Source organism: Phycodurus eques, chromosome 10, assembly GCF_024500275.1.
Source record: "Phycodurus eques isolate BA_2022a chromosome 10, UOR_Pequ_1.1, whole genome shotgun sequence".
Taxonomy (NCBI): Eukaryota; Metazoa; Chordata; class Actinopteri; order Syngnathiformes; family Syngnathidae; genus Phycodurus; species Phycodurus eques.
The window spans coordinates 18,014,544-18,038,510 of NC_084534.1; the positions used below are offsets into that span (position 1 = coordinate 18,014,544).

Genomic DNA, 23,967 nt, shown 5'->3' on the forward strand with positions numbered 1-23,967 from the left:
ATTGTAACAGAGTAAATGTACCATTTCTTCTTAACATAAATACACAAGTAAGAGTAAAAATTATGCTGCATTAAAACTACTCTGACAAGTAATTATTTTTTTCAAAAATGTTACTTGGGTAAATGTAACGGGGTAAATGTTGCACGTTCCTACCCAGCTATGAATGCAGCACTCCACTCTCTTTTCATCGAAATACAACAAGTTTAAAATACCATCTCAAAGCAAAATGTCGCACTGTCTGGTATATCTGGCGCCTGTGATTAATCGCGATTTAATCAAAAATTGTAAAAAATTAAAAAATGTAATCAATTGACAGCCTGACTTTTATATCCCCCCAAAAACTATGAAACTTCATGAAGCATTTTATTTGTTATATTTTTCTCCAAAATTGTTCTGAATCATGAAAAAACAAACGTTTTCACCCAAAAATCTCGTGATACATTAAAATTGTACAGCATATGTCTACATTTTCTTTTCTTTCTATAGAACCCCCTCCCCCACCCCTGAAAAGTGTATTTTTTCCCGTTATTTTTATTCAAATATCTTTGAAAAGAAATTAGGGAGAAAGACACCTATGCTCAGAAAATGTTGAACTATTACTTAAATAATAGATGTTAATAGACAAACAAATCTATACGGAAGACCTTTATGAGTCAATGGCGACATAGTGAGGCATTTTATTAAAGACTTACAGGCTCTGTAAGAAAGGTGTGTCATCGCAAATGAAAAACAAAAATCTACATTGCACAAAGAGTAAGTGCAATGACATTGAAGAAAGGACATTCGCTCAAAAGATATGGCATCAATCATCAGGAAGCTTCATATAAGCCTTAAAAACACAGAAGCTATATTACATGAAAGTTACAAACGATTATCAATCCCGTTAGCTAGAGCAATTCTGTACAACACTCATGGATTTGGACTTCCTGATAACATGTAATTATTGACCAGCTCAAATTCCTTAATGGCGCTTCTCCGAATCAACTTCGCCTGAGATTTGTTGACATGAGACGTACGATCCTTTACGTTCTCTTTCCCGTAGCCACGTTACGTTGCTTTCTTGAAATCGGGCCGTCATGTTGGTATATTCCCTGATATTTTCATCCCAGCTTGGACGCGCTGACTAACAGTGGTTCAAATGCCTAAAGCGGGGTATACGCATGCTGACAAAATTTGAAAATCTTTCACTATTTAGGATCAAAGTCAGAAAAACCCCGATTATCAGATGTATCAGATTATCCCCAGGGATTATACTGTAGTGTGAGGTGTGTTAAGAATCATTTTTCCTACCTGATCTGGTCGGGGCCACTAACTGTAAATGTTGAAAGCGTGGTACACACATAGCGACAACTGGGCCATATTTGCGCATTTTCCTTCCCTTCTGATCAAAATCAGCAAAAACCAGATGATCAAATGTATCGCAAAGATTATCCTGAGTGATTATCCTGTGGTGAGGGGTGTGTTGAGAGTGATTTTTCCTCCTTGATCTACTCAGAAAACGATCAGGGCAGACAATCGTAAATGTTGAACTTATTCAATATGTACAGTGGCAAAATGTAGTTCATAGACAAACTAACAGTTAGCCTAACTTCTAAATTCTTCTTCTACTAGTAGTATTTTTTTCACCATGCTGCCTCTCACAGGTCAGTCTAGGTACTACAACATAAATCTAGTTTTGGGAGTGGGGTCAGTCAGTATGTGTGTACCCCGCTTTAGCTGTTTTCTCAGGCACTCATATTCATACACGAGCCAATATGTTGTACAAATGGACTTCATTTAGTACCTATTAGTGCAAATAACAAATGTCCAGCGAAGAGCGATATGAATCCTTGACTGCAAAATGGCACCCGTTCTCTGCAGGGGTCCTTTTGGTCCAGTGTTCAGTGGGGAGGACTCAGGGTAATAAAGCGGCCTCGTCGTCAAGACTGTCATTCCCGCAAGATGGGCCCTGCGTCCGAGGGAGGGTTTATCTGCTTGCGGTGAGATGTCCGTTCTCCCATGTTCTTAAGTTCCAGACGCTAGTGGCAAAACTCATTGCAGCCACTTGGGTATGGGCACCTGTTGTGTGATGACAAAACGTATGAATGAACTCAGCATGTGTAAATCAATACAGTGTTCCAACATGGTGGTACACCTACCACAGGCCCACTATATGGTAGATACCGTAATTTCTCGTGCATAATGCACATTTTTTTACCCCCCCAAAAATTGTCAAAAGTCAATAGTGCGTATTATACATAGGTATAGGAGAAAATGAAAAAGACTTTCACATCTTATAAATGTATTCCGCCATCTAGAGGTTATGAAAAAGCTGTACACTTTCATTCCACTATGCCATGGCCCCCTAGAGGTTATGAAGAAGTTGTACACTTTCATTCTAGTATGCCAACTAGATGTTATGAAAAAGGTGTAGACTACACTTTCATTCCAATATGACAGGGGTACATATGACTGCATATATGTAGAATTGTGCTCATAAGTTTACATACCCAGGCAGAATTTGTGAATTATTATTATCATTTTTTTTAAATACGACTGATGACTGAACAACAAGCATCATTAATTTCTTAAAGGTTATATTTTGTTTAATGATAATGCTTTTCTGAAATGCTTGACAGTTTAATATGAATGCCATTAAAATAAAATTAAATGTGTTTCGCCTGGTCCGTCATGTTTTCTTAAAAGAATTGTACACATCTTACAAATTCTGCCTGGGTAATCAAACATATGAGCACAACTGTGTGTTTTCTCATTTATTAAATAAAAGTAAGGCTGTGAATTTCTAAATAAGAGTAAGTAAATAAAAAGAAAGCATTATGTGTTCAAATAAAGTGCTTAACTTCAGAACAAAATACAGATAATAGTTCATGTTTTGATCATATGGGTAGAAGCAAAATCATGCACTGTAAAAATGCATTATACATAGGTTGAAGGGTTTTCCAGAATTGCGCATTATACATGGGTGCGCATTCTATGAGAAATTACGGTGCTTGTCTGTTGCGGGAATCCCCGCTATATCACAGAAATCTGCATTTTCCAAGGATCCATTTTGTATCGGTTTTTACTTTTTTTCTTTTAGGTGAATATAAATACTTTGCAGTAGGGGTTGAACCCAATAGTCGACTTCACTACTTCGCATGAACTTAACTTTGAAAGCTTGAAGCCGACGTCATCTCGCCTTCCAATCAGCCAATTTACAGAGCACTCTCGACTCTGTTGTCATGGGACTATAACGCTCTGTGGAGCAGTGGAATGACCTACAGTATATGTTGTTATACTGTAATTAGGAAATAATAAAATAACAAAAATAAATTAAAATGACTTATCACATTAAAATTACTTATCTACACATATTAACATTATTTCACCATTTCATTAACATTCACAAAAAAAAAAACACCTCTGCATTGTCCATAATTCTTTCAATATTTTTAAAGTGTGCTTACATTATGAGCGCAAACCATCCATCCATCCATTTTCTGAGCCGCTTCTCCTCACTAGGGTCGCGGGCATGCTGGAGCCGATCCCAGCTGTCATCGGGCAGGAGGCGGGGTACACCCTGAACTGGTTGCCAGCCAATCGCAGGGCACATACAAACAAACAAGCATTCGCACTCACAGTCACACCTACGGGCAATTTAGAGTCTCCAATTTATGCATGTTTTTGGGATGTGGGAGGAAACCGGAGTGCCCGGAGAAAACCCACGCAGGCACGGGGAGAACATGCAAACTCCACAGTGTCGGGGCCGGGGATTGAACCCGGGTCCTCAGAACTGTGAGGCTGACGCTCTAACCAGTCGCCCACCGTGCCGCCTGAGCGCAAAGCCATTAAGTCAAATTAGTCATTCTTAGTTAGGAGTCCCAAATCATGACCAGGGCAAATTGTTATCTTCCCTCCACTGTGCACATGTCCTGTCGTGGACATCAAAATAAATACAGCACATTCTTTACATTTTGTTTTGACTTCATTAAAGGCTGCGAGGGCTGGCGAGAGACTGCATACGGGTCGGATGTGGCCCGCGGGCTGTACTTTGCCGCGCTGCGCCTTATGCATTACTGGCATCTGGCTGGGATAGGCTCCAGCAGCCCGCGACCCTCGTGGGGATAAGCAGTGAGGACCATGGATGGATGGATAGTTTTGTGAAAAGAAAATGCATTTTTTTCTTTTTTCTTTTCATTTTTAATTTTCATTTCAGTGTCTGAAAATGTTTTTCATGTTTTAATTTCATGATTTCATTTGTGTTTGTTAACTATGATAACTTTGGTTCACTATACAGGGGACGTACCTTCTTGAGTTGTTGGATGTTGCTCCCCCTGATGGAGGCGAGCAGCTGGTCCCTGGAGTTCTTTGCACCTCCTCGGCTCTTCCCGTCCAGACTCCTCCGTGACACTGGTGTCAAAGAGTTCCTCAGGGAGTCCACTTCCAGCATGGGAGGCGGAGGAGGTGGAGGCCCTCCCCCAGGTGGGTGTGGGGGCGGTGGCGGAGGAGCCACTGCTCCCCTCTTAGGGCTCAGCTTGGGCGAAGGCATCGGCGAAGGCAATGGCGACGGTTTGGGGGACGCCTTTGGAGAGCTCCATGTTGTAGAATTTCTGGAACAGAGAAATCATTTCTTGAGCTCAGTGACTGCAGCGAAATGACAACTGAAACTGGGGATCACCTGTTCCGTTGAAGTTTACCATGGCACGATTTATAGAGTCTGTTGTCTACAGTTGTGACGTCGATAGTTTTTATAAAGTGAACATACTGTACTTCCTGTAGTATCTGTGGATGCGTGATTTTAAGGGGCGTGCCCTGGCGAGTGACATCAGACGCTGTAGTCGGGTTGGCGCAATTGGTTGGGTTGGTCATGGTGTGAGCGTCTTGGCGCGAGTTATGGCCTACAGCGGCTCCTCGCGAGCGTTCTCATTTTGTATTCGTGTGTTGAACTGTTTGTCCCGCCCAGTAAACATCTGAACGTGCATCGGCGATTGTGGCTGTCCTTGCGCACATGCAAGGTCATTACCGTACCTTCAATGCTTTATGTTTTGTTGTCACTTCACTCGAGTGGCGGCGTATCTGGAGTTTGCTCGTGCCTCGAATTTCTACAAAACTCGTGAGTTGGGACCCTCGTAAGACAAGGTGCTACTATATAGTAAGATTTTAAATACATTAAATGCCTACACATTTTCGGTTCGGCATTTGGAAATGTGCCTATTTGGATATTTAAAAAAATAAATAAAAATATCCTCCATTTGCCGCTGTTTTTGTGCTCAAGCCAAAGCAATGACAGTTTTGCTTCGGTGCCATCCGGTGGTATCTTGGTAAAAAGGAAGCAATTTGAGAGCTTTATTTAGATGTAAGTACGTTGCTCCTTTCTGCTACCTTGTGGCATCTTTAGGCAATTACAAACCTTTTTTGGGAGGGCGTTAATTACTCTGGAATTTTACTGTAATACACAAAAGTTGAATCTAGCCAACTGTTCTCTTCTTGGTGATTAAAGATATTTTACCTTTATCCAAAAGGCTTCTTCCGTTCAAAATGTTTGGGTGTGGAGCCATTACTCTTACAGTTACACTTGACCACCCTTGGGGACACACCCACCCGAAACATAGCTAGATAGTCCATAGGAGAGTCCACACTCCACACGCCAAAAATTAGAACTGAAGAAGCCTTTCAGATTAAAGGTGCAGTGTCTTTTAAGAATCAAGAAGAGTTCAGTTGCCTTGTTTCAACTTTTGTGGATTACCATGATCTGGAAGATGACTGATGGATTGGGGCCTCACGATCCAAGTTTAATTCCTTCCGTGACCACACTCGTAATGCGAAACACTCGTATCGCAAGTCATCTTTTCCTATTGAAATGAATGAAAATGCCATTAATCTGTTCCAGCCTTGCCCTGTAAAACATCACATTTTTGTTATGTCCACTTTAGTGAGGTAAAATAGCACTCCACAATATTGTACTTTCGAAAACAATGTCATAATTAAATAGAATTAAACAGTTATTGTCAGACTACATCAATTAAATGCTGCGCCTTTGTGTGTGCCCGTTTTGGCCACCTGGGGGCAGTATAAGACAGGCATGGATATACTGTTCATGGAGGAGTTATTATGAATTCCACTTGAGTTCTAGGCAGTCCCTGCCTGGATGCAGCAGCCAATCATATTGCAGCAGGGTGTGTGCTGCCCTGCCTAGAACTCAAGTGGGATTCATAAGAATGTCTCAACTCCTCTCTGAGCTCATCAGTGTGGCACTAATATTAGTCATTCTCAGAAGAAGATAACAGGAGTACATGGCTGAGTATTGTTATGTAGCCTGTCTACATCAGCGGTATCTAACTCATTTTTGTCATGGGCCACAACGTGGTTACGGTTTCCCTCAGAGGGCCATGTTGAATCTTAAATTATTAATTGCCTCATCGTATTATTACATCTACACAATAAGTTGATGGATAAGTAGTTTTGAAATCAGAAGTCAAGGATAATATATTAAGGATTGTTCAAGTTCCTGTAAAAAGGGGTTTGACAAAAAATGCTTTTGCAATATCGCAACATTTATTACATATGACAACTAGACATTTTAGGGCTGAGTTTAGCAAGAATCAGCAAAGTTGAGGCATTGTATTTGCCTTCCCGGACCATATAAAATGATCTGATGGGCCGGATCTGGCTGATGTCGTTGCTTAACAATTAGGATAATCTTAAACAAACAAAAAAAATAGTTGCTAATTAGCGTTAGCGTTAAGCTAGCAGGGCCTTTTTTCAGCAGTTGTTTGGCTGTTTTAAATACACAAGATCATTCCCTTTGTTTGACGTTTCATTTGACAGTAAATTCAACTGGGAGTGGCATTAGACAGCTTGAATGTTCTTTTTTTAATGAATTGTTCACTATTTGCTAAACTGCTGATGATTGTAAAGTGTGTTGAGTTGAAGCGTTTGTATCTGAAGTCTGAGCTTGCAAGTCAGAGCAAACATTTGGCAGAACGACTGCTCCTATCTCGAAAAACTCGTAAGCCGAGTATCACAAGGCACAACTGCACGGTGAACCACTGCCTAGTCACGGTTCAGTATTCACAAAGTTGTCGATTCAGTTTTATTTATATCTAAAAAAAACTTGTATTCAATCTTTTTGTGGCATCTTGGCGCCAAGGAACTGTTGAAGTTAGTTGAGGAGCTTGATTTAGACAAAAGTGGTCGTTTGCTGCCATCTTGTGGCATCAAAACGCAATTAACGGTACCGTCCCCTTTTGAGGGGGGGCTTAACGCACGGATTTACACAACTCGAGGTCCCTGTCACTATATTCGCTAATACAATTCCTATTACACACCTCAGGGAGCCTCCGCCACCCATCTTGGGCACCTCCAGAACATTCTTCTTGTCGATTCCATTTCCGGCCTGGGCCTGCTTCTGCTCCTGCAAGCGCCTCTGACGCTGGCGGTCCATGTTGCGACTCAGGATGTTAGTGGTGGTCATCCTGGGGCCTGCCAGCTCGAAGTGGTAGCCCAGTTTGAGCAGGGTGGTGTTTTCCTTCAGCACCTTGATCATCTCCATCTCCGTCTTGCCTCCGCAGATGTGCCGCTGGTTTTGGAAGCGCAGCTCGGTGAGAGTGGCGTTGTAGCGCAGTGCCTGTATGAGGGCCAGGATGCCCTTGCCGGTGAGATGGTTGGAGTCCAGGTTGATGCTGGTGATGGTGGCGTTGTGGCGCAGGGTTCCGGCGACAGCGTACGCCACGTGGTCGTCGGCCCGGCAGTTGGCCAGCGCCACCCTCCTGACGTGAGTGTTGTGCCGCAGCGCCTCGGCCAGCTCAATGAGCGTCTTGGTCTTGATCACCTCCGAGTTGTTCACGTTGAGCTCCACCAAGGACGGCTCATCGCCTCGGACCTGCTCCAGGAGCTCGTCGAACATGCTGGAGTCTTCATCGGCGGTCTCTTCCTCCTTCACTTTGGCGGTAGGGGCCACACAGTTGGCGAGTTTTTCTCGGTTGTCCACTTTCTCCTCTTCTGTTTTCTTCTCTTTCAGGTGATCGCTGTGGTTGAACAGTTCTTCGTCTCTTCTCATTCCCTTCTCCTTCTCAGAGGCTTGTCGTTCTACTCTTCGAGCTGTCTTCTTTTTCTTATCGTCATCCTCAGGCTTCTTCTCCTCGGGAACCGGGTTCTCCTGGGATTTGTTCTGCTTCTCTAGCATCCTGGAGACCAGCCCCTGCGTCCTGAAGCTGTCGGATCGCCTCACCCGCTCCTTGGCGCCTTCTTTCTCGCTCTTCTCCTGTAGCCTGCAGATGATGTCCTTGGTCTTGGTGTCATCCCTCCTCCTGCAATCTTCCCTACGGGTGTCCTCCTTCTTCTTCTCCTGCAGCTTGGAGATCACGTCCCTTGTTTTGCTCTCGCGGTTCTCCCTCCTGTCTGTCATCCTGCTGTCCTCACATGCTGTTTTCTCCTTGTATCCATCCTTCAGGTCGCTGGAGAGCTGACTTTCTTCCTCCTTTGAGGATTCTGGCGCTTTCCCCTCTCCATCTTTGCCCTGGCTTTCTCCTCGTCTTCGGACTCCGGCGTCTTCATTGCCCTCTTGGCTTAGGCCCATCTTCCTCAGGTTATCATGTTTCCGGCTTTCCTTCTTTGGTTCAACCTGTTTGGGGGAACAAATATGAGCATATTTATGATGATCTTTAAAGACAACCGATATTTGGGCTTTTGCTGGCTTTGATTGGAGGCGGCTCAAATTAGACTTAATTATTGTTATGCGTTTACCCCGCTTTACAGTAAAATGTTACAATTGTTGACCCCAATGTTTTCAGAACAGATCATGGACGAAAAACTAGTTTAAAGCACCCCGCATCAAAATCTTTCAGACATATTTGACAATTGAGACAATCAGGCCTTTCCTATCTTTGATCAGAAGGGTGGAAAATGTTCAGATTTGGCATGATTTTGAGCATTTGTGGGAGGAAATGAATCGTTCTTACACACACTACACCACAGGATAATCACTCACTAATCTTTTAAAAACATCCAATAATCAGGCCTTTCCTGACTTTGATCAGAAGGGTGGAAACGATGCCAAAATTCATCCTGATTATCTGTGTGTGTCAACTCAGCCTCTGTGTCGCTTCACGACCGCCGCTCCTCATCCGTCTGCGAAGAGGTTTGTGTGTTTATAGTGGCCATCTTCTTTTTTTTTTTTTTTTTTTTTTTTTTATGGCTCAGGTTCGCCTAGTGTTTGATTTGTGAGCCCAGAGGCACGCCAGGCTAGCGGACGCATCCTTAAAAGGCACTGAGCGTAGGAGCGATCAACCGAGGAATTCCACCAGGGCCCGGGATTAAGGAGCCGTACACCGAACTGAGCACATCCAGTAGAAACTACTCGACAGTGGACTGCAGTGGTTCAAATCACATCGGATCAAAGCACATTTACAGAAATGTCAAGTCTCAAAAGTGGGGTTTGTTTGGGAGGAGTTGAATGTCAAATGTAATCATCCCTCAGAAGGGTAAACAATATTTTTGATGGCCCAAAGGAACGCCTGATGGATGCAGCTGGCCTCTTCAATCTTCAATCCACCCTCACAAACATCACATGGACATGGTCATTAGAGCTGGATGTTACATCCTATCCATCCATTTTCTATAAGGCACGTCCTCATTAGGGTCTTTAGGGAGTGAGGCTGGAGTCCATCCCAGCTAAATTTAAGCGAGAGAAGCAGGGTACAACTTCAACTGGTCGTCAGCCAATCAGAGTGCACATACAGACAAACAAGCAGTCACACTCACATTCACACTTGTGGACAATTGATTCTTCAATTCCAGCTGACTTTTTGCAAGAGAACTGGGACCCACCCTGGACCGGTTACCAGTCAATCACAGGGCACATATGGACACATGACCATTCACAATCACAATTCTTCAAATCCAGCTCACTCGGCGAGACAAGTGGGATTGACCCTGGACTGGTCACCACCCAATCACATGACACGTGGAGGTAAATGACCATTCACAATCGCACCTATAGACAATTTATACGAGTCTTGCAATTCCATCTGACGTGGTGAGAGAAGGGCACACCCTGGACTGGTTGCCAGCCAATCACAGGACATATAGACCAGCAACTGTGCGTGCATCATTTCCGTACAGCATTGTCCTGCCCTTCCAAGCAGACTTTTGGCAAGAGAAGCGGGGTCCACCCTGGACTGTTCGACAGCCGTGCACATCGTTCACACTCACAATCACACCTATGGACAATTTAAAGTCTTCGATGAACCTAACATGCATGTTTTCGGAAAGTGAGATTCGAACCGAGACCCTCTGAACTGTGAGGCAGACGTGCTCACCGCTAGTCCGCACCATGCTGCCACGTTCACGCAATACCTCAAATAAAATGCAAAACAACAAGAATCTACCTGGAGTGAGGCCTCCTTGTGGCAGCTTTTGCCCGTCCTGGTGGTGGTTGTTGCCTCCGGCGTGCTCGCCTTGAACGGCGACCTCTCTGTCCTCCGTGTTGATGTCGGGCACCTTCATCATGTCCTTCTCCAGCTCCTTCATCTCCTCCGGGGAGAGCGTGGACAGCAGGGTGTCCAAATCCGGGTCCTCGCTCACCTGCCGCCCCATCCGGGTCAGGCCTCTCACCTTCCGTCTGGACATACTTATAAAAGATCTTGCTAGAAAATAGAAAAATAAAAAATAAAAAAATCAGGATATCAAGCAGCTTCGAGATAAAATTATTTCCATACGTCCTAGAAAGAGCGAGGCGTGGATCCCGGACTCACATGCTTGCGAAGAGGGCGGCCTGTGACGGTGGGCTGGTGAGAGGCTGGGACATTCTTTGGAATCCTGGGAAAGTGCATGTCCAAGTTTAGAGGACGGCGCGCTCCTTTAAAGGGAATGGGAAGGGCTGCAGTTTACTGAGATGCCAGATGAGAGTTACTGTACACACAATTCCTCTCATTACACAATTGCTATTTTTGTTCATTCCAGATTCTGTTTACTTGGGAAAGATTTCTTTTTTTTTACTCATTTCTTATCTTCAAAAGATCATTTCAATATTTGGGAATGAGCAACAACTATGAGATGTATGCGCAACAAATAAAATACAGTGGTGCCTTCAGCTATAAGTTTAATTTGTTCCGTGCCACATTATTTGCTTTAATTCAATGGACATTGTGCAGCTCCTTCTGGTGTGCGCACCTTGGCCACCTGGGGGCAGGCAGTAAAGAATGAAGACATGTTTCACAACTGACTTAGTAAACTGCTGTAATTTCATGAAATTTTTGCAAAGGATAAAGAACATATGCCTGTGAGTATTGTGATAATGTATGTCTACATGTGTTGCTCTACTGTTTGTGTTCAAATATTCATTGCTTGTAAAACCAAGACACAGATGCTATTCGTTAGCCTGTCTATAGCGTTTCACATTGTTTGTTAGCATTAAGGTAAACAGACTTTAAAGGGGAACTAAAAGAACATTTTTGGGGAAGAATACGTTGTATGTACCCCCACTAGTCTAAACACGGTATTCTGATTAATATTGCATTTGTGGAATGAGAATTAAACATATGAATTCATACATTTTCATCTATCGCAGTGGGCCGCCATGTTAGGCAATATCGCCGTCTGTTGTCGACTGAAATTAACGCCACAACTGCTTTCGCACTTAGGTGCAAGTCACGTGACCAAACCCTGAAGGTAGTGGACTCCCCGTGTATGCTGCGATAACTAGCATATCTATGGGTTGATGAAAAGATTACGTGAATAAAGTTGTAATATTGCAATTTTCCCCTTAACTTGCAATGTTTACCTCTTAAGACTGACTTTTTTTAATTGTAATTTTTTTCCCATAATATTGCAACTTTATTCTTATTTTTTTATGCCTGACAACATTATGCCTTATTTCTAATATTTTTCTTTAAACTGTTATGTAAAATTCTGTATACTTGGAGAAATATTACTTTAATCCTGCATTATTTACAACTGGTTAGCACATCCACCTCACAGTTCTGAAGACCGGGGTTCAAATCTCAACCTCGCCTGTGTGGAGTTTGGATGTTTTCCCCGTGCCTGTGTGATTTTTCGCCAGGTACCCCGGTTTCCTCCCACATCTCTAAAACATGCGTGGTAGGTTGATTGAAGACTCTAAATTTGCCATAGGTGTGAATGGTTGTTTGTTTATATGTGCCCTGCGATTGGTCGGCGACCAGTTCAGGATGTACCCCGCCGCCTCTTGGTCGAAGATAGCAGAGATAGGCTCCAGCACACCCGCGACCCTCGTGAGGATAAATGTAATGGAAAATGGCTGGATGGATTATTTTGACATTTTTCTCATAAACTGACAGCTTTGTTATCATAAAGTTAACAGATTTCTGCTTTTAAAAATAACTTTCTCTCAAATTATTCTAGCAATATTGTGCTTTTCTCATAACATTCTTGCATTGCAAAATATTAACTTTAGTTTTTTTGTTTTTCCTTTAATCATTTAGAAACTATCCATCCATCCATCCATTTTCTGAGCCGTTTCTCCTCACTAGGGTCGCGGGCGTGCTGGAGTCTATCCCAGCTGTCATCGGGCAGGAGGCGGGGTACACCCTGAACTGGTTGCCAGCCAATCGCAGGGCACATACAAACAAACAAACAACCAACCATGGGCACGCACATTCACACCTACGGGCAATTTAGAGTCTCCAATTAATGCATGTTTTTGGGATGTGGGAGGAAACCGGAGCGCCCGGAGAAAACCCACGCAGGCACGGGGAGAACATGCAAACTCCACACAGGCGGGGGTGGGGATTGAACCCGGGTCCTCAGAACTGTGAGGCCGACGCTCTAACCAGTCGTCCACCGTGCTGCCCATTTAGAAACTAATTCTAATAAAATAACTTTATTCTTGAATGTACTCATAAAAGTCACTAATTGTATTTCTCATAAAACTAAGACTGGACATGTTGCCTTTTATTGGAAAATTACATTATTCAATATGACTTTGTCCTCAGAAATGTTTTTCTTCCCAATATTATGACTTAATTCTAAAATACCTCTCAAAAAGTTATATCTTTAGTTAAAAAAAATAAAATAAAGTTTAATATTCTGATTTTGATTCCGAATTTTTTTTTGTATTGGAAAAACATTTTTTTTTTAAATATGTTCAGAGATGACTCATGACTTTTTTTTTTCCTCGTTAAGCTAAAGACTTTTCTCACATGTTCTCTTAATATAGTTTCACAAATGCATGGATTTCATTTTTAAATATATGTACATAATCGTAATTTAATATCATTAAGTTATTTTCTCCAAAGAGGGGTGAAGAATTTACATTTGATTCGCTGCCATTCACAACATGACCACTTGAAGTTGATAAAGAGCACCACGGTACACTGGCCCTTTGTGTAAAATACCATCAAGTGAACGAGACAAGTGGCGAGTAATAATCATCAGAATAAAAGAAGCCAGACAACATACATTCCAAAGTTAAACTTTATGTTTAGGAAATAAAAACTCTTCACTCTTGTTATATATTACAATGTCATACCTTACATTTCAGTTGTTTTCCAACTCTTAGTAAGTTTAATGAGATACACACAATCAGAGGTAAAAACAAACAAAAAAAAAGCAATGGAAGAATTCTAAAGTGGAGTACAGGTGAAAGCGTTTAAACATTTCCAGTGTGCTTTATAATGGCTCAGTAACTCCCAACATAACACAGTTTGCTCAAATATGAATAAAAGATCAACCGAATGAGTCAAGGCCCGATTAGGAGATGGAAAATGCAGTTTGTCTTAACAAACACAGGGGCACAAACATTTGACTTTTTCCCCCCCTTGCCATTCCCAGAGATAAGCGAAAGGATTGCCTAAAACTAGCTGGATAGCCTAAAAACTGGCTACAAGAAGTCAATTTCATTACATTTAAAAGCCAGAGTATTGTTAGCGTCATTTTCAAAAAATATCTCGTTGGAACACCGCAAAGCAGATGAGGTACGGACTACAAAATATGGATTTCAAGCGTTAAACTATTCAACTGGATCTACACTGCAGGTCTGAGTGCCCAATCCAATGTATTACCTACAGTGGCTATAAAAAAAGTCTACACACCCCTGTTCAAATGCCATAGTTTTGTGATGTATATTAAAAAAAAACTAACAAGAACAAGGTAAATCATTTCAGAATTTTTAACACCTTTAATGTGACCTCAATGGAAGAAAAATGGTTCTTCAAATAATAAGGTGTGCATACGCTCATAACTGGGGCTGTGGCTGTGTTCAGAATTAACTGCTCACATTCAAACTTCTAGTAAACGAGATGTAGCACACATCTGCCACAATTTGAAGTGTTAATTAACTAGTACGTAATCTAGTACACTCACAAAAACCTGGCATTTGAAGACGGGCGAGTAGATTTTTTTTAAATCCACTTATCCGATATTTTTCTTTGCGTTATGTTTTTAGGAACCCATCCTGTTATTTCTTGAAAAACTAATTTACTATTTTTGTGCGCAGGCCAACACAACAAAAGTATTACTTTGGCGCCATCTCGTGGAATACTGTTGCTCGGTTTAATTCATTGATGGTGTTTCGTGTCTGCGTTTGTTTTGCTTGGCAGTGAATGCATCTTGTGCAGTCAAAAGCGAGTGTTTTTGCTTCTCTCACGAATCTACTTTGCCAACATTTATAACTGAGAGAAATTACCACAAGGTGAGTTTCATGATGTCGTACCGGTTGTGTAAAATTCGAGTGTACATTTTAGTTTTCCTGCATGTGATGTCATGTCAGTTTGTTCTATTTAGTGTGCTAGCGCATGCTATTGATGAGCCTCATGTGAAGGTGGTTTGTTTATGTTGATTAATTGAAGTCATTTATGTAGCATAGGATCATGACTGTGTACATGCTAGATGCATGATGTTTGTTTTTCTAATTGTTTGTCTGTGTTGTTGCAGAGTCAATACATTTATTTTATAATCCGTTCTGTTTTAAGTGCTTTGCCACCAATTTGTGACATCTATCCTATCTGTTTTCACGTTGCACTCACACCAATAGATATCCAATATGTATCAGATTATATGTACCCCCCCCCCCCCCCCGGTCTTTCCAACACATATACCAATTGTGTCACTTGAACCTTGCAGCGTAAATACAGCCTGAGTTTCAGGGCGACAGTGAGGCGGGATGTTGTGCGTCCAGTTCAAAAATTCAAAGCAGCGTAACTGACCGCCAACTCCCCAGACCTGATATGTTACACCAGAACTAATAATAAACAAACATAAATATTCACCATGTACATCACGCTAAAACATCCTACTTTGACATAAATGCAAATATAGTTCTACTTCCTTTTGGAAAGGAGAAAAGAAAGGAAGTAGGGAGCATGCTGACACTGGTCAGATGGTACAGGATGCAGCTAAAAGAAATGTTAGCGCCCAGCAACATATGAAAAAGTGTCGTGTTTCACCTAACAAGAGGGTTCAAAGTAGCACAAAAATCATTCATTATTTCAAGCAGCAATGATGGCATCTGTACCGGCAGTAGCAGCGCCACACTGGAAAGAAAACAGCAGTTCAAAGGTCACAACTTTTGTTACTTTGGTTTTCGAAAATGAGCGCTTTTTTCCCCCAAAAGAGAAAAATTCAGACTTTGGTCTCGTAAATATTACAACATTGTTCTTGTGAAAGACAACTTGTTGTAATATTACATTTTTTTACCGAGTCAAATTTCAACTGTTCTCGTAAAAAAATTACAATTTACGAATACGGATTTTCTAGCAAAAAATACTTTTGTACAAGTAAAATTAAGACTTTTGCCTTGTAACTTTGTTGGTTGTAAAATGACTACTTTTTTTCTGGAATAGTTATTCTAGTACAATTCCAACTATTCGTATCGTATTTGGACTTTTTTCATGTAAAATGACAGCTTTTCAGAAAAATCCAAATCATTGTTTTTTTTCCCCCTTGTAGTATAACGTGATATTCTTGGAAAATTACAACTTATTGTCTTAGAATTAACAATTTTTTTCCAGTAATATTAAGATTTTTGGGAAATCTGAGTGTCTTGAAAAAGTTTTTTCCTTTTAACTTTTCATGGAAAAAGTATGACCAAGTAAAATTGTGACATTTCTCATCATTTTGTTTGTTGTAAAATTTCCCTTTTCAATATTGCAAAAATTACATTTACAACTTTTTTCTTGTGATATTTGTGTAAAATTAACTCGGAATTGCCTTCTCCAAAAAATTTGACTATTCCCAGTAAAATGACAAATTATTTCTCAAAACTGATTTTTCTTTTTCTCTCATAATAAGAGTTTTTAATCACTCTTAATTGCAAAAGGACCGACTAATCTCGTAAAAATGCAACTTTGTTCTTTTGATATTTTTGTACAATTAACTCTAAATATTCCGACTTCCCGCTCACAAAAATGACTGCGATTATTTCCAATGCAATTTTTCTCCGAACTTTACCACTTTTTTCTTGTAATATTTACAATATTGTCGTAACACTAAATCTTGGCTGAGACTCTTTTGAAGACGACAACTTTACCACTTCTGCCTTCTTGTAACAATTCACTTCATCCCTGAAATTCTTCACTTAAAATTACAACTTCTGCCAGAGGTTTCTTGTTAATATACAGTATACATCCTTTATCTCGTAACATTTAGATTTTGTTCCTGGAAAAAAAAAAAAAAAAAAAAAACATTTTTGCCTAATATTTCTTTGCAGTGTGGCACTTTTTACACGCTTTTATATCAAACACACCCTCCAATTATTCTTGAATCCAACATGCATCCCTTGTACGGCAATTGCACATTTTACTCACATTATGACCAGAGCAAAAAACAAACGCACATCATGTAATCATATTTGTGAATCAGTCAGAGGTATGAGCTAGCATGTTGCCTCATGAACACTACTTAACAGGAAGTGTCAAATGTATTTGGGAAAGGATAATAGAAAAAAAATACGGGACGTCACAAACTGTACATCGTAAGACTCATCCAAAACATTTAGTCTGCCAAATATCTGGATGCACTTTACCTTTTTTTGGGTGACCTTTCTTCAATAAAACAATTTCACAATATGAAATTAAAATGTAGTGTTAATGAGGCGGCTTTCTATTCAGATTCAGGGCACCTTTCGTCACACAAAGTCTTTAAAATGGCTGACCACGCCCTGTGCAAAAGAACACACAGTCATTTAATTTGCGAAATGGAGGACACGAGCGGAAATGTTGTCATTATATATATATATTAAAAAAAATAAAAACGTTATCATTTTTATCTTAATGCTGGATGAACACTCTGAAGCATTTATCTGTTGAGGTGTGTGAGAGATGTTGCTGCCTTCCTTTTTATTTTCTTTTTTCTTTTTTAAAACAGTCTTGTCTCCCCCATTGCTGCCACTGACCACATGAAATGAGTGTGTGAGTGTGTGCGTTTATCTGATCATTGACCAGGATACTGTGGAGGAGAGTACGGTGGAGGAGCTGAAAAATAGTGAAAAGATTTATGGTCAGGTCATTAGCATCCAGTGAATCATACTGTATATAGAGTATATTTATGATGGTACACATTTCCTCAACTGTTACCACGGTCTTGTAGTAAAATTTCGGCTTTATACTCATAGAAAAAGACATTTTCCGCATAATATTACGGGTTTTCTTGTAAAAATGACGAGTTTCTCTAATTTGAACCCCCCCCAAAATATTATGACTTTATTCACACTAACATTGCAGCTTTCTTCGTATAATACCTCTCCCCCCTTTTTCTCCTTTTTTTTCCTAGTGAAGTATTTGACTTTATTCTTGGGATTCAACTTTGTCTCATAGTAGTTTTACACAATTACAACTTTTTCACATTCACTATTTTTTCTTTAAAAAAAATACGACTTTTGCACCTCTCTTTTAATATAAAGTTTTATTATCGTAAAATTCATACGAATAAAAACACATTTTTCTAGTAATATTACAACCTTTCATGGAAATTACAACTTGTGAAATTACAACTTATCCCTAATATTAAAAGGTTTTCTTGTTTTGTTAATGTTAATTTTTATGACTATATTCATGTAAGATTTTAAATCTAGTCTCATCACATTGCCACTGCATTGACGTAAAATTACAACCATATCCTCCTATTATTATGATGACTTTATTGACGTAAAATTACAACTTTTTTCTAGTAATACAACAATACTCACCGAAAATTACAACTTTGTACATAACACCAGTATTATTATTACTACCTTATTCCCATAAAATGAAAACGTTTGTATTAACATAAAAATCTAAATTCACATAAAACTTGTTTCTCGCAAATTGTTGTCTTGTGCAAAACTAAACTTTTTCCAAGTCATGAAATTACTTATTGAATGTAAAAAAAAAATACTACGTTGTAATATTAAAAATATTTCCAAGTCAAAATTACAACTTTATTCTCTTAATATTACAACTTATATCACATCAAATTACAACTTTATTCACACGACTTAAAATACAACATAAAATTACAATTCCATTCTTATATTATACTTAAAATTACGTAAAAATTAAAATTTTATTGTTGTAACATTACAACTGATTTCATGTAAAATTGTAACTCCACTTAAAATGACATTTTTTCCTCAAATTTGAAAAATTACAACTTATTCACATATTCGACTTTATTCACATAAAATTACAACTTCGGGTTGGAATACTGAGAATTTTCCCCCCCCAAATCAAATTACAACTTTATTCTCGCAATATTTTGATTAAGTTCACATAAAATTACAGCTTAATTCCCGCAATATTACGGATCATCTCATGTAAAATTGCAAATGTATTCTCGTAACATAAGGACTAATTTCACGTAAAATTAACTACTTTCTTAACGTCTCTTTTTCTCCACAACATTGTTCTTGTATGAATGTATTACGCCCTTTTGTGCATTAAAATCATGACCTAATTCTCGTTATGTTACAACTTTTGCTTAAAATGATGTTTTTTTGGGTTTTTTTCTTGTACCACCTTACCAAAGTGTATAATTTGAAGTGTGGCGATGGAGCGCTTGTTGTAAAACATCAAAGAGGATTCTAAGTATTAAAGGCGATCTTGTGTTATGTGGAGATATTGTCTTTAACATCCTGGTCGCACCGCAATGTTGTATGTGTCTGGATTTAAGTGAGGAGCTACACTACTATGAGATGCGGTATGTGGTTATTACCTTGGCTGTAAGCAGGATCCATATGAGGAGGGGGATAATGTCCGGACTGCATAATGGGATACTGAGAGGGCATTCCCGGATACTGGGGCGCCATAGGATAGCCCGCATGCGGATACTCGGACGGCCCCAGCGGTTTTCCGTAGGCGTCGTACAGTGGCTCCACGGGGTAGCTGGCCATCGGGATCTGCTGGGCTGCGGGCCAAAGACATTCGAATTGTGGCGTGAGGGACGTCTACGACTTCCACGCAGACCAATTTAAAGTAACAAATCTTACGGTCGTAAGGAGTCCTGCCCCGCTGCAACCTTCTCTGGTAGAGATAACAGCAGGAACACATGAAGCAACACACCATGGTGGCAATGATGGCCACGAAGAGCAGGACTGACGAGGCGATGCCAGCTAATGTTGTCGGACTGAAAGGAAAGAATCGACACAGATTTAACACAATGTACTACAACACACACATAAGGAAAACCATCGTTTGTTAGAAACTTATTGTAACGCCCCGCAAGTGCCATTTTTAGAGCCATGGTCTGTCGTTTGGAGAGAAAAAAAAAAATACATTAACTTTTACACATAATAAATGTTAACTTTTACACAAAAAAAAACAAACCACATGTTTTTATGCTCACTATATACGTTCTTGTCTTGGTGACCCCTCCTCGACAGTAACTGTGCCAGGGCTTCTGTTAGGGGTTTCATGTGTCACCACGACCGTGTTACAGTAAACCCCTGCGAATAATAGGAGATTACTGTACAATATTTAGGATTTAGCTATAAAAGGACAAAATGGGGAAAAATGTGACTCATCGGGCTCAGAGTGATTGCTTTTTTTTTTATTGTGGCCACAATAGTTCCCATCACAAAGAGATTAAATTCACAATTACATAATGAAGATGAAGCCAGCAAATCCTCATATTAGACTGACAGCATGCCAGACGAGCTTGGACTGGTCTTACTGTTGTTTTGCTAAAATCATTAATTGGTGAAATTTACTCTCGATCTACTATTTCATCAGGGACCTAATTTTTAAACTCGTAAAATGAGTTTACCTTTAGTTTGAGCTAAATTTTGGGAAAACTATCCTGTCAGGGCATCTCGCTAGACCTCATTTCAACCAGGCTAAAAGGATTAACTTTACAGGGGATCCTCCAATTATGACATAGACGACATACAGTCCCCTCCAAAAATATTGGAACGGCATGGTCAATTCCTTTGCTTTTGTTGTATACTGAGTACATTTGGGTTTCAGATCAAAAGATGAATATGAGACAAAAGTTCAGAATTCCATCTTATATTTCATGGGATTTACCTCGAGATGTGTTTATCAACTCAGGACAGAGCACCTTTTGTTTGAAGCCACCCACTTTTCAAGTGAGCAAAAGTATTGGAACAGACATCATTTCATTAACTTAAAGTGAGTAACATTTAATATTTGGTAGCAGAACTCTTGCAATAACTGCATCAAACCTGTGACCCATTGGCGTCACCAGACTGCTGCGTTCTTCATTTAAAATGCTTTTCCAGGCCTTTACTGCAGCCTCTTTCAGTTCTTGTTTGTTTCTGGGGGTTTCTCCCTTCAGTCTCCTTCCGATTCAGGAGGTAAAATGAATGCTATATTGGGTTAAGGTCCCGTGATTGACTTGACGAGTCTAAGTGTTTTGGGTCATTGTCTTGTTGCATGACAAAGCTTCTCCCGATTAGTTTGGATGCATTTTTCTGTAAACTGCGAGACAAAATGGTTTTGTAGACTTCAGATTTCCTTCTGGTGCTACCATCATGAGTTACATCATCAATAAAGTCTAGTGAGCCCATTTTAGAAGCAGCCACGCAAGGACTAACATTCCAGTACTCCCGGAATCGTTCAAATTTTAAAAATTCACTCTGCTGACCCTGAAGAAGAAAGAGCAAAAACCAAAGGAGCATCAGCAAAAACCAACAAAGAAGAATGCACACGAAGACGTGCTTGCGTCCAATGGCAGCGGCGAGCAAAAGTATGTCTTAATTAAGTTAAAATAAATGACTAGTCACCTCAGTGCAACACTTAGAATAAGATAATATTGTGCAAAGGAGGCTTTCACGATGTGTAGAAGTCTGACGTGTTCCCTCATCGCCACCATGGTGTGTTGCTTCATGTGTTCCTGCGGTTATCTCTACTAGAGAAGGTTGCAGCGGGGCAGGAATCCTTACAACCGTAAGATTTGTTACTTTAAATTGGTCTGCGTGGAAGTCGTAGAAATCCCTCACGGCAAAATTTGAATGTCTTTGGGCCACGGGCGGGGGATTTACTGGCTTCATATTCATTATGTAATTGTGAATTTAATCTCTTTGGGATGGGGGAGAAAAAGGAATCACAATCGAGAATCGTTTGGAACCGGAATCCCTCAAAGCAAGCAACCCAAATGAACACTATAGAAATTTGATGGACGCATATTTGTGCTCTTCACTTAGTGACGATGTAGACTGCTACGTTAGCTTTTTGTGCTAGTTAGATATCTGTCATACGTCAGTCACTTGTGTTTAACAGTATGCGTTTGTGATAACCGATGTTGATGTTTAAGAAACGAGATGAGTGATTTTCAACTCTGCCGGTACATTTAACGAAGGGCCGCTCTGACCTGAACTGGAAGAGCATGCAGCGCTTCTGCTCGCGCTCCGTGATCATCTTGAAGGCGTCCAAGCAGCAGTAGCGTCGCTGACAGTTGCCGCAGCAGAAGGTGATGAGCGGGCAATCGAAGCCGTTGTGCCACGTGCCGTTCTTGTCCACGTACCACAGGCAGTCCTCGTTGGCTCCCACTGGGGGCGAAGAGGCAAATGCAATGTTAGAGGAAAGGTATTCAATTCATTGCACCCTACTAAACTGGGTATTTTTTTTATATATGGCCTTAAAATAAAATCTTAATTTTAACCCCTTTGCTAAAAAACAAAACGCAAATCCCCAATTGTCTTGTGTTAGATCTTCAGTCACAACAAACAATAGGGGAGCCTCAGTTTAGAAGCGCACAAGATGGCATGATCTGTTACCGCGTTACAGTACTTGTTTTTCATTTGTTTTATTTTTATGGCCGAGAAGCATTTTTTATACAAGTATTTACTGGAATTATGACCTTGTGTGTTAACCGTTTCCGAAACGGAAATTTGAACACAAACAGTGCAGCAACACATAGATGGACAATATAACAATACTTACAGGCATATATTCTTTATGCTCTGTGGAAAAAACGCGAGCAGTTATTTTGCACACATGTAGATGACAAAATGAAGCAAAATCTTCTCAAGAAATCTGTTTTGTGAACTTGTATTAAAAATGTCATTAAGTCTTAAGGTTTTCATAATGTACTTATGTTTTTCATTAAACAAAGGGTAAAACGTACTGTTATTTTTTATGTTATTAAATATGGTATGATTTTAGTGGCCCGGGCCCTTTGACATCAAATTAGGATGCATGCGGCACCAGAAAAATTAAAATAAATTTGGCGCCCCTCAACGTGTTACAGTGACCACAGACAGTACAAAACGATGGACTGGTATTCTATCCGTCATCCTGAACTTGCGTCATTTGCGATGTTCTCGCATTGAGCGATTGCTTTTGCCTAGTTGCTGAATCACGACTCAAATGCACTTAGAAATGAAGACAAACATATGTAACGATATGCTATCTAAAATGTGCTCGTACGTTATCAACCAAAATACAGAGGCGAAGTTAATTTAAGCGACAAAAACGCCAGTGCTACGTAGACCAAATGGCATCATCAATTGGCTCGGATCAATCTCAATATGGCGACCATATATTTGCATCTGCGATGCCATAAAGTACCCGGATATTACATTCGTCACTAACACGCAAGTAAACGAAAATATGATGATTATTTTGTAATTTTACAACTTCTTAAACGTAAACAAATATGATAGATGCTATATTTTCTTTTCCCAACAATTCAGACGAGATACAAAACAGCTCGCGCGCGAAGACTAAATGCCAACACGACTCAGGCCAGAAATAACAACGAAAAGGGTCATGTTCATTTGCCAACGTCCAGCTTTGGCAATGAGCCGTTAGCAAGCGAAGCGGCCTGGACGACAAGGGATTAACCCAAAACCTTACCCGGAGAGCAGCAGAAGACGACGGCTATTATCGCTAACACGGTCGTCGTCGACGCCACCAAAGACGCGCTGGTACCCACATGAAACGCCATTCTCGTCGCGTCTGCAAGAGCGAGGCGATACAAAGATGACTTGACAGCTAACAAGTGTAGTCACTCATGATCCGAGCTTGGAAGGAGAGACGAGACGGGTCGACTGACGGTGGTTTATCCGTCGAAAAGGACACACGAGAAGACTGTGACGCCGTTCCACCTCGGGCTCGGATGGTGGCGATGCTTTCACGTGCGCGCCAGAAAATGTCGGATTTGTCGTTATTCAGCACTACAACTCTAGAACGAAAGTCCTTTAAATATAGCGAGATAACAACGGTGTCGTCCAGTTTTCTGTTATTGTTCTTTAAGTATGTGATGAAACTTGTAATAGGAAATTCTCTTTCAAACATCAATAAATACAATCTTTGTCGAATGTGCACGGGCAGTGAACGCACCATACAATCCAGTGGAGGCAGTTGAACACCACGACTCCCCTAAAGTGGATTTGGGGACTTTTAATTCTGGTGAATAAAATTTAATGAAATTTACAATCTATATTGTAATATTTGTCCACGAAATTGGATTATTTTATTCTAAACAATCTTTGTTGCGCAATGTTTATTTTGGCTGTACTGTTTGTACAGTTTGTTATTTTTGTCCAATCAGATTTAAGCATTTATGTGCTCAAGA

General features: G+C 40.4%; 1 protein-coding gene across 1 annotated transcript; it reads right to left on the reverse strand.

Annotated features, from left to right (window-relative positions):
* Positions 1–603: 603 nt before the first annotated feature.
* On the reverse strand, positions 604–23,516 carry LOC133408668 (leiomodin-1-like). Its single transcript, XM_061687797.1, is given in 12 exon segments — positions 604–2,058; positions 4,286–4,589; positions 7,308–8,602; positions 10,368–10,400; positions 10,402–10,647; positions 10,649–10,724; positions 10,726–10,837; positions 19,144–19,335; positions 19,418–19,554; positions 21,760–21,937; positions 23,247–23,348; positions 23,446–23,516. Coding segments are annotated over 11 exon segments (2,691 nt in total). The 5' UTR covers positions 23,338–23,348; positions 23,446–23,516; the 3' UTR covers positions 604–2,031.
* Positions 23,517–23,967: the final 451 nt, after the last annotated feature.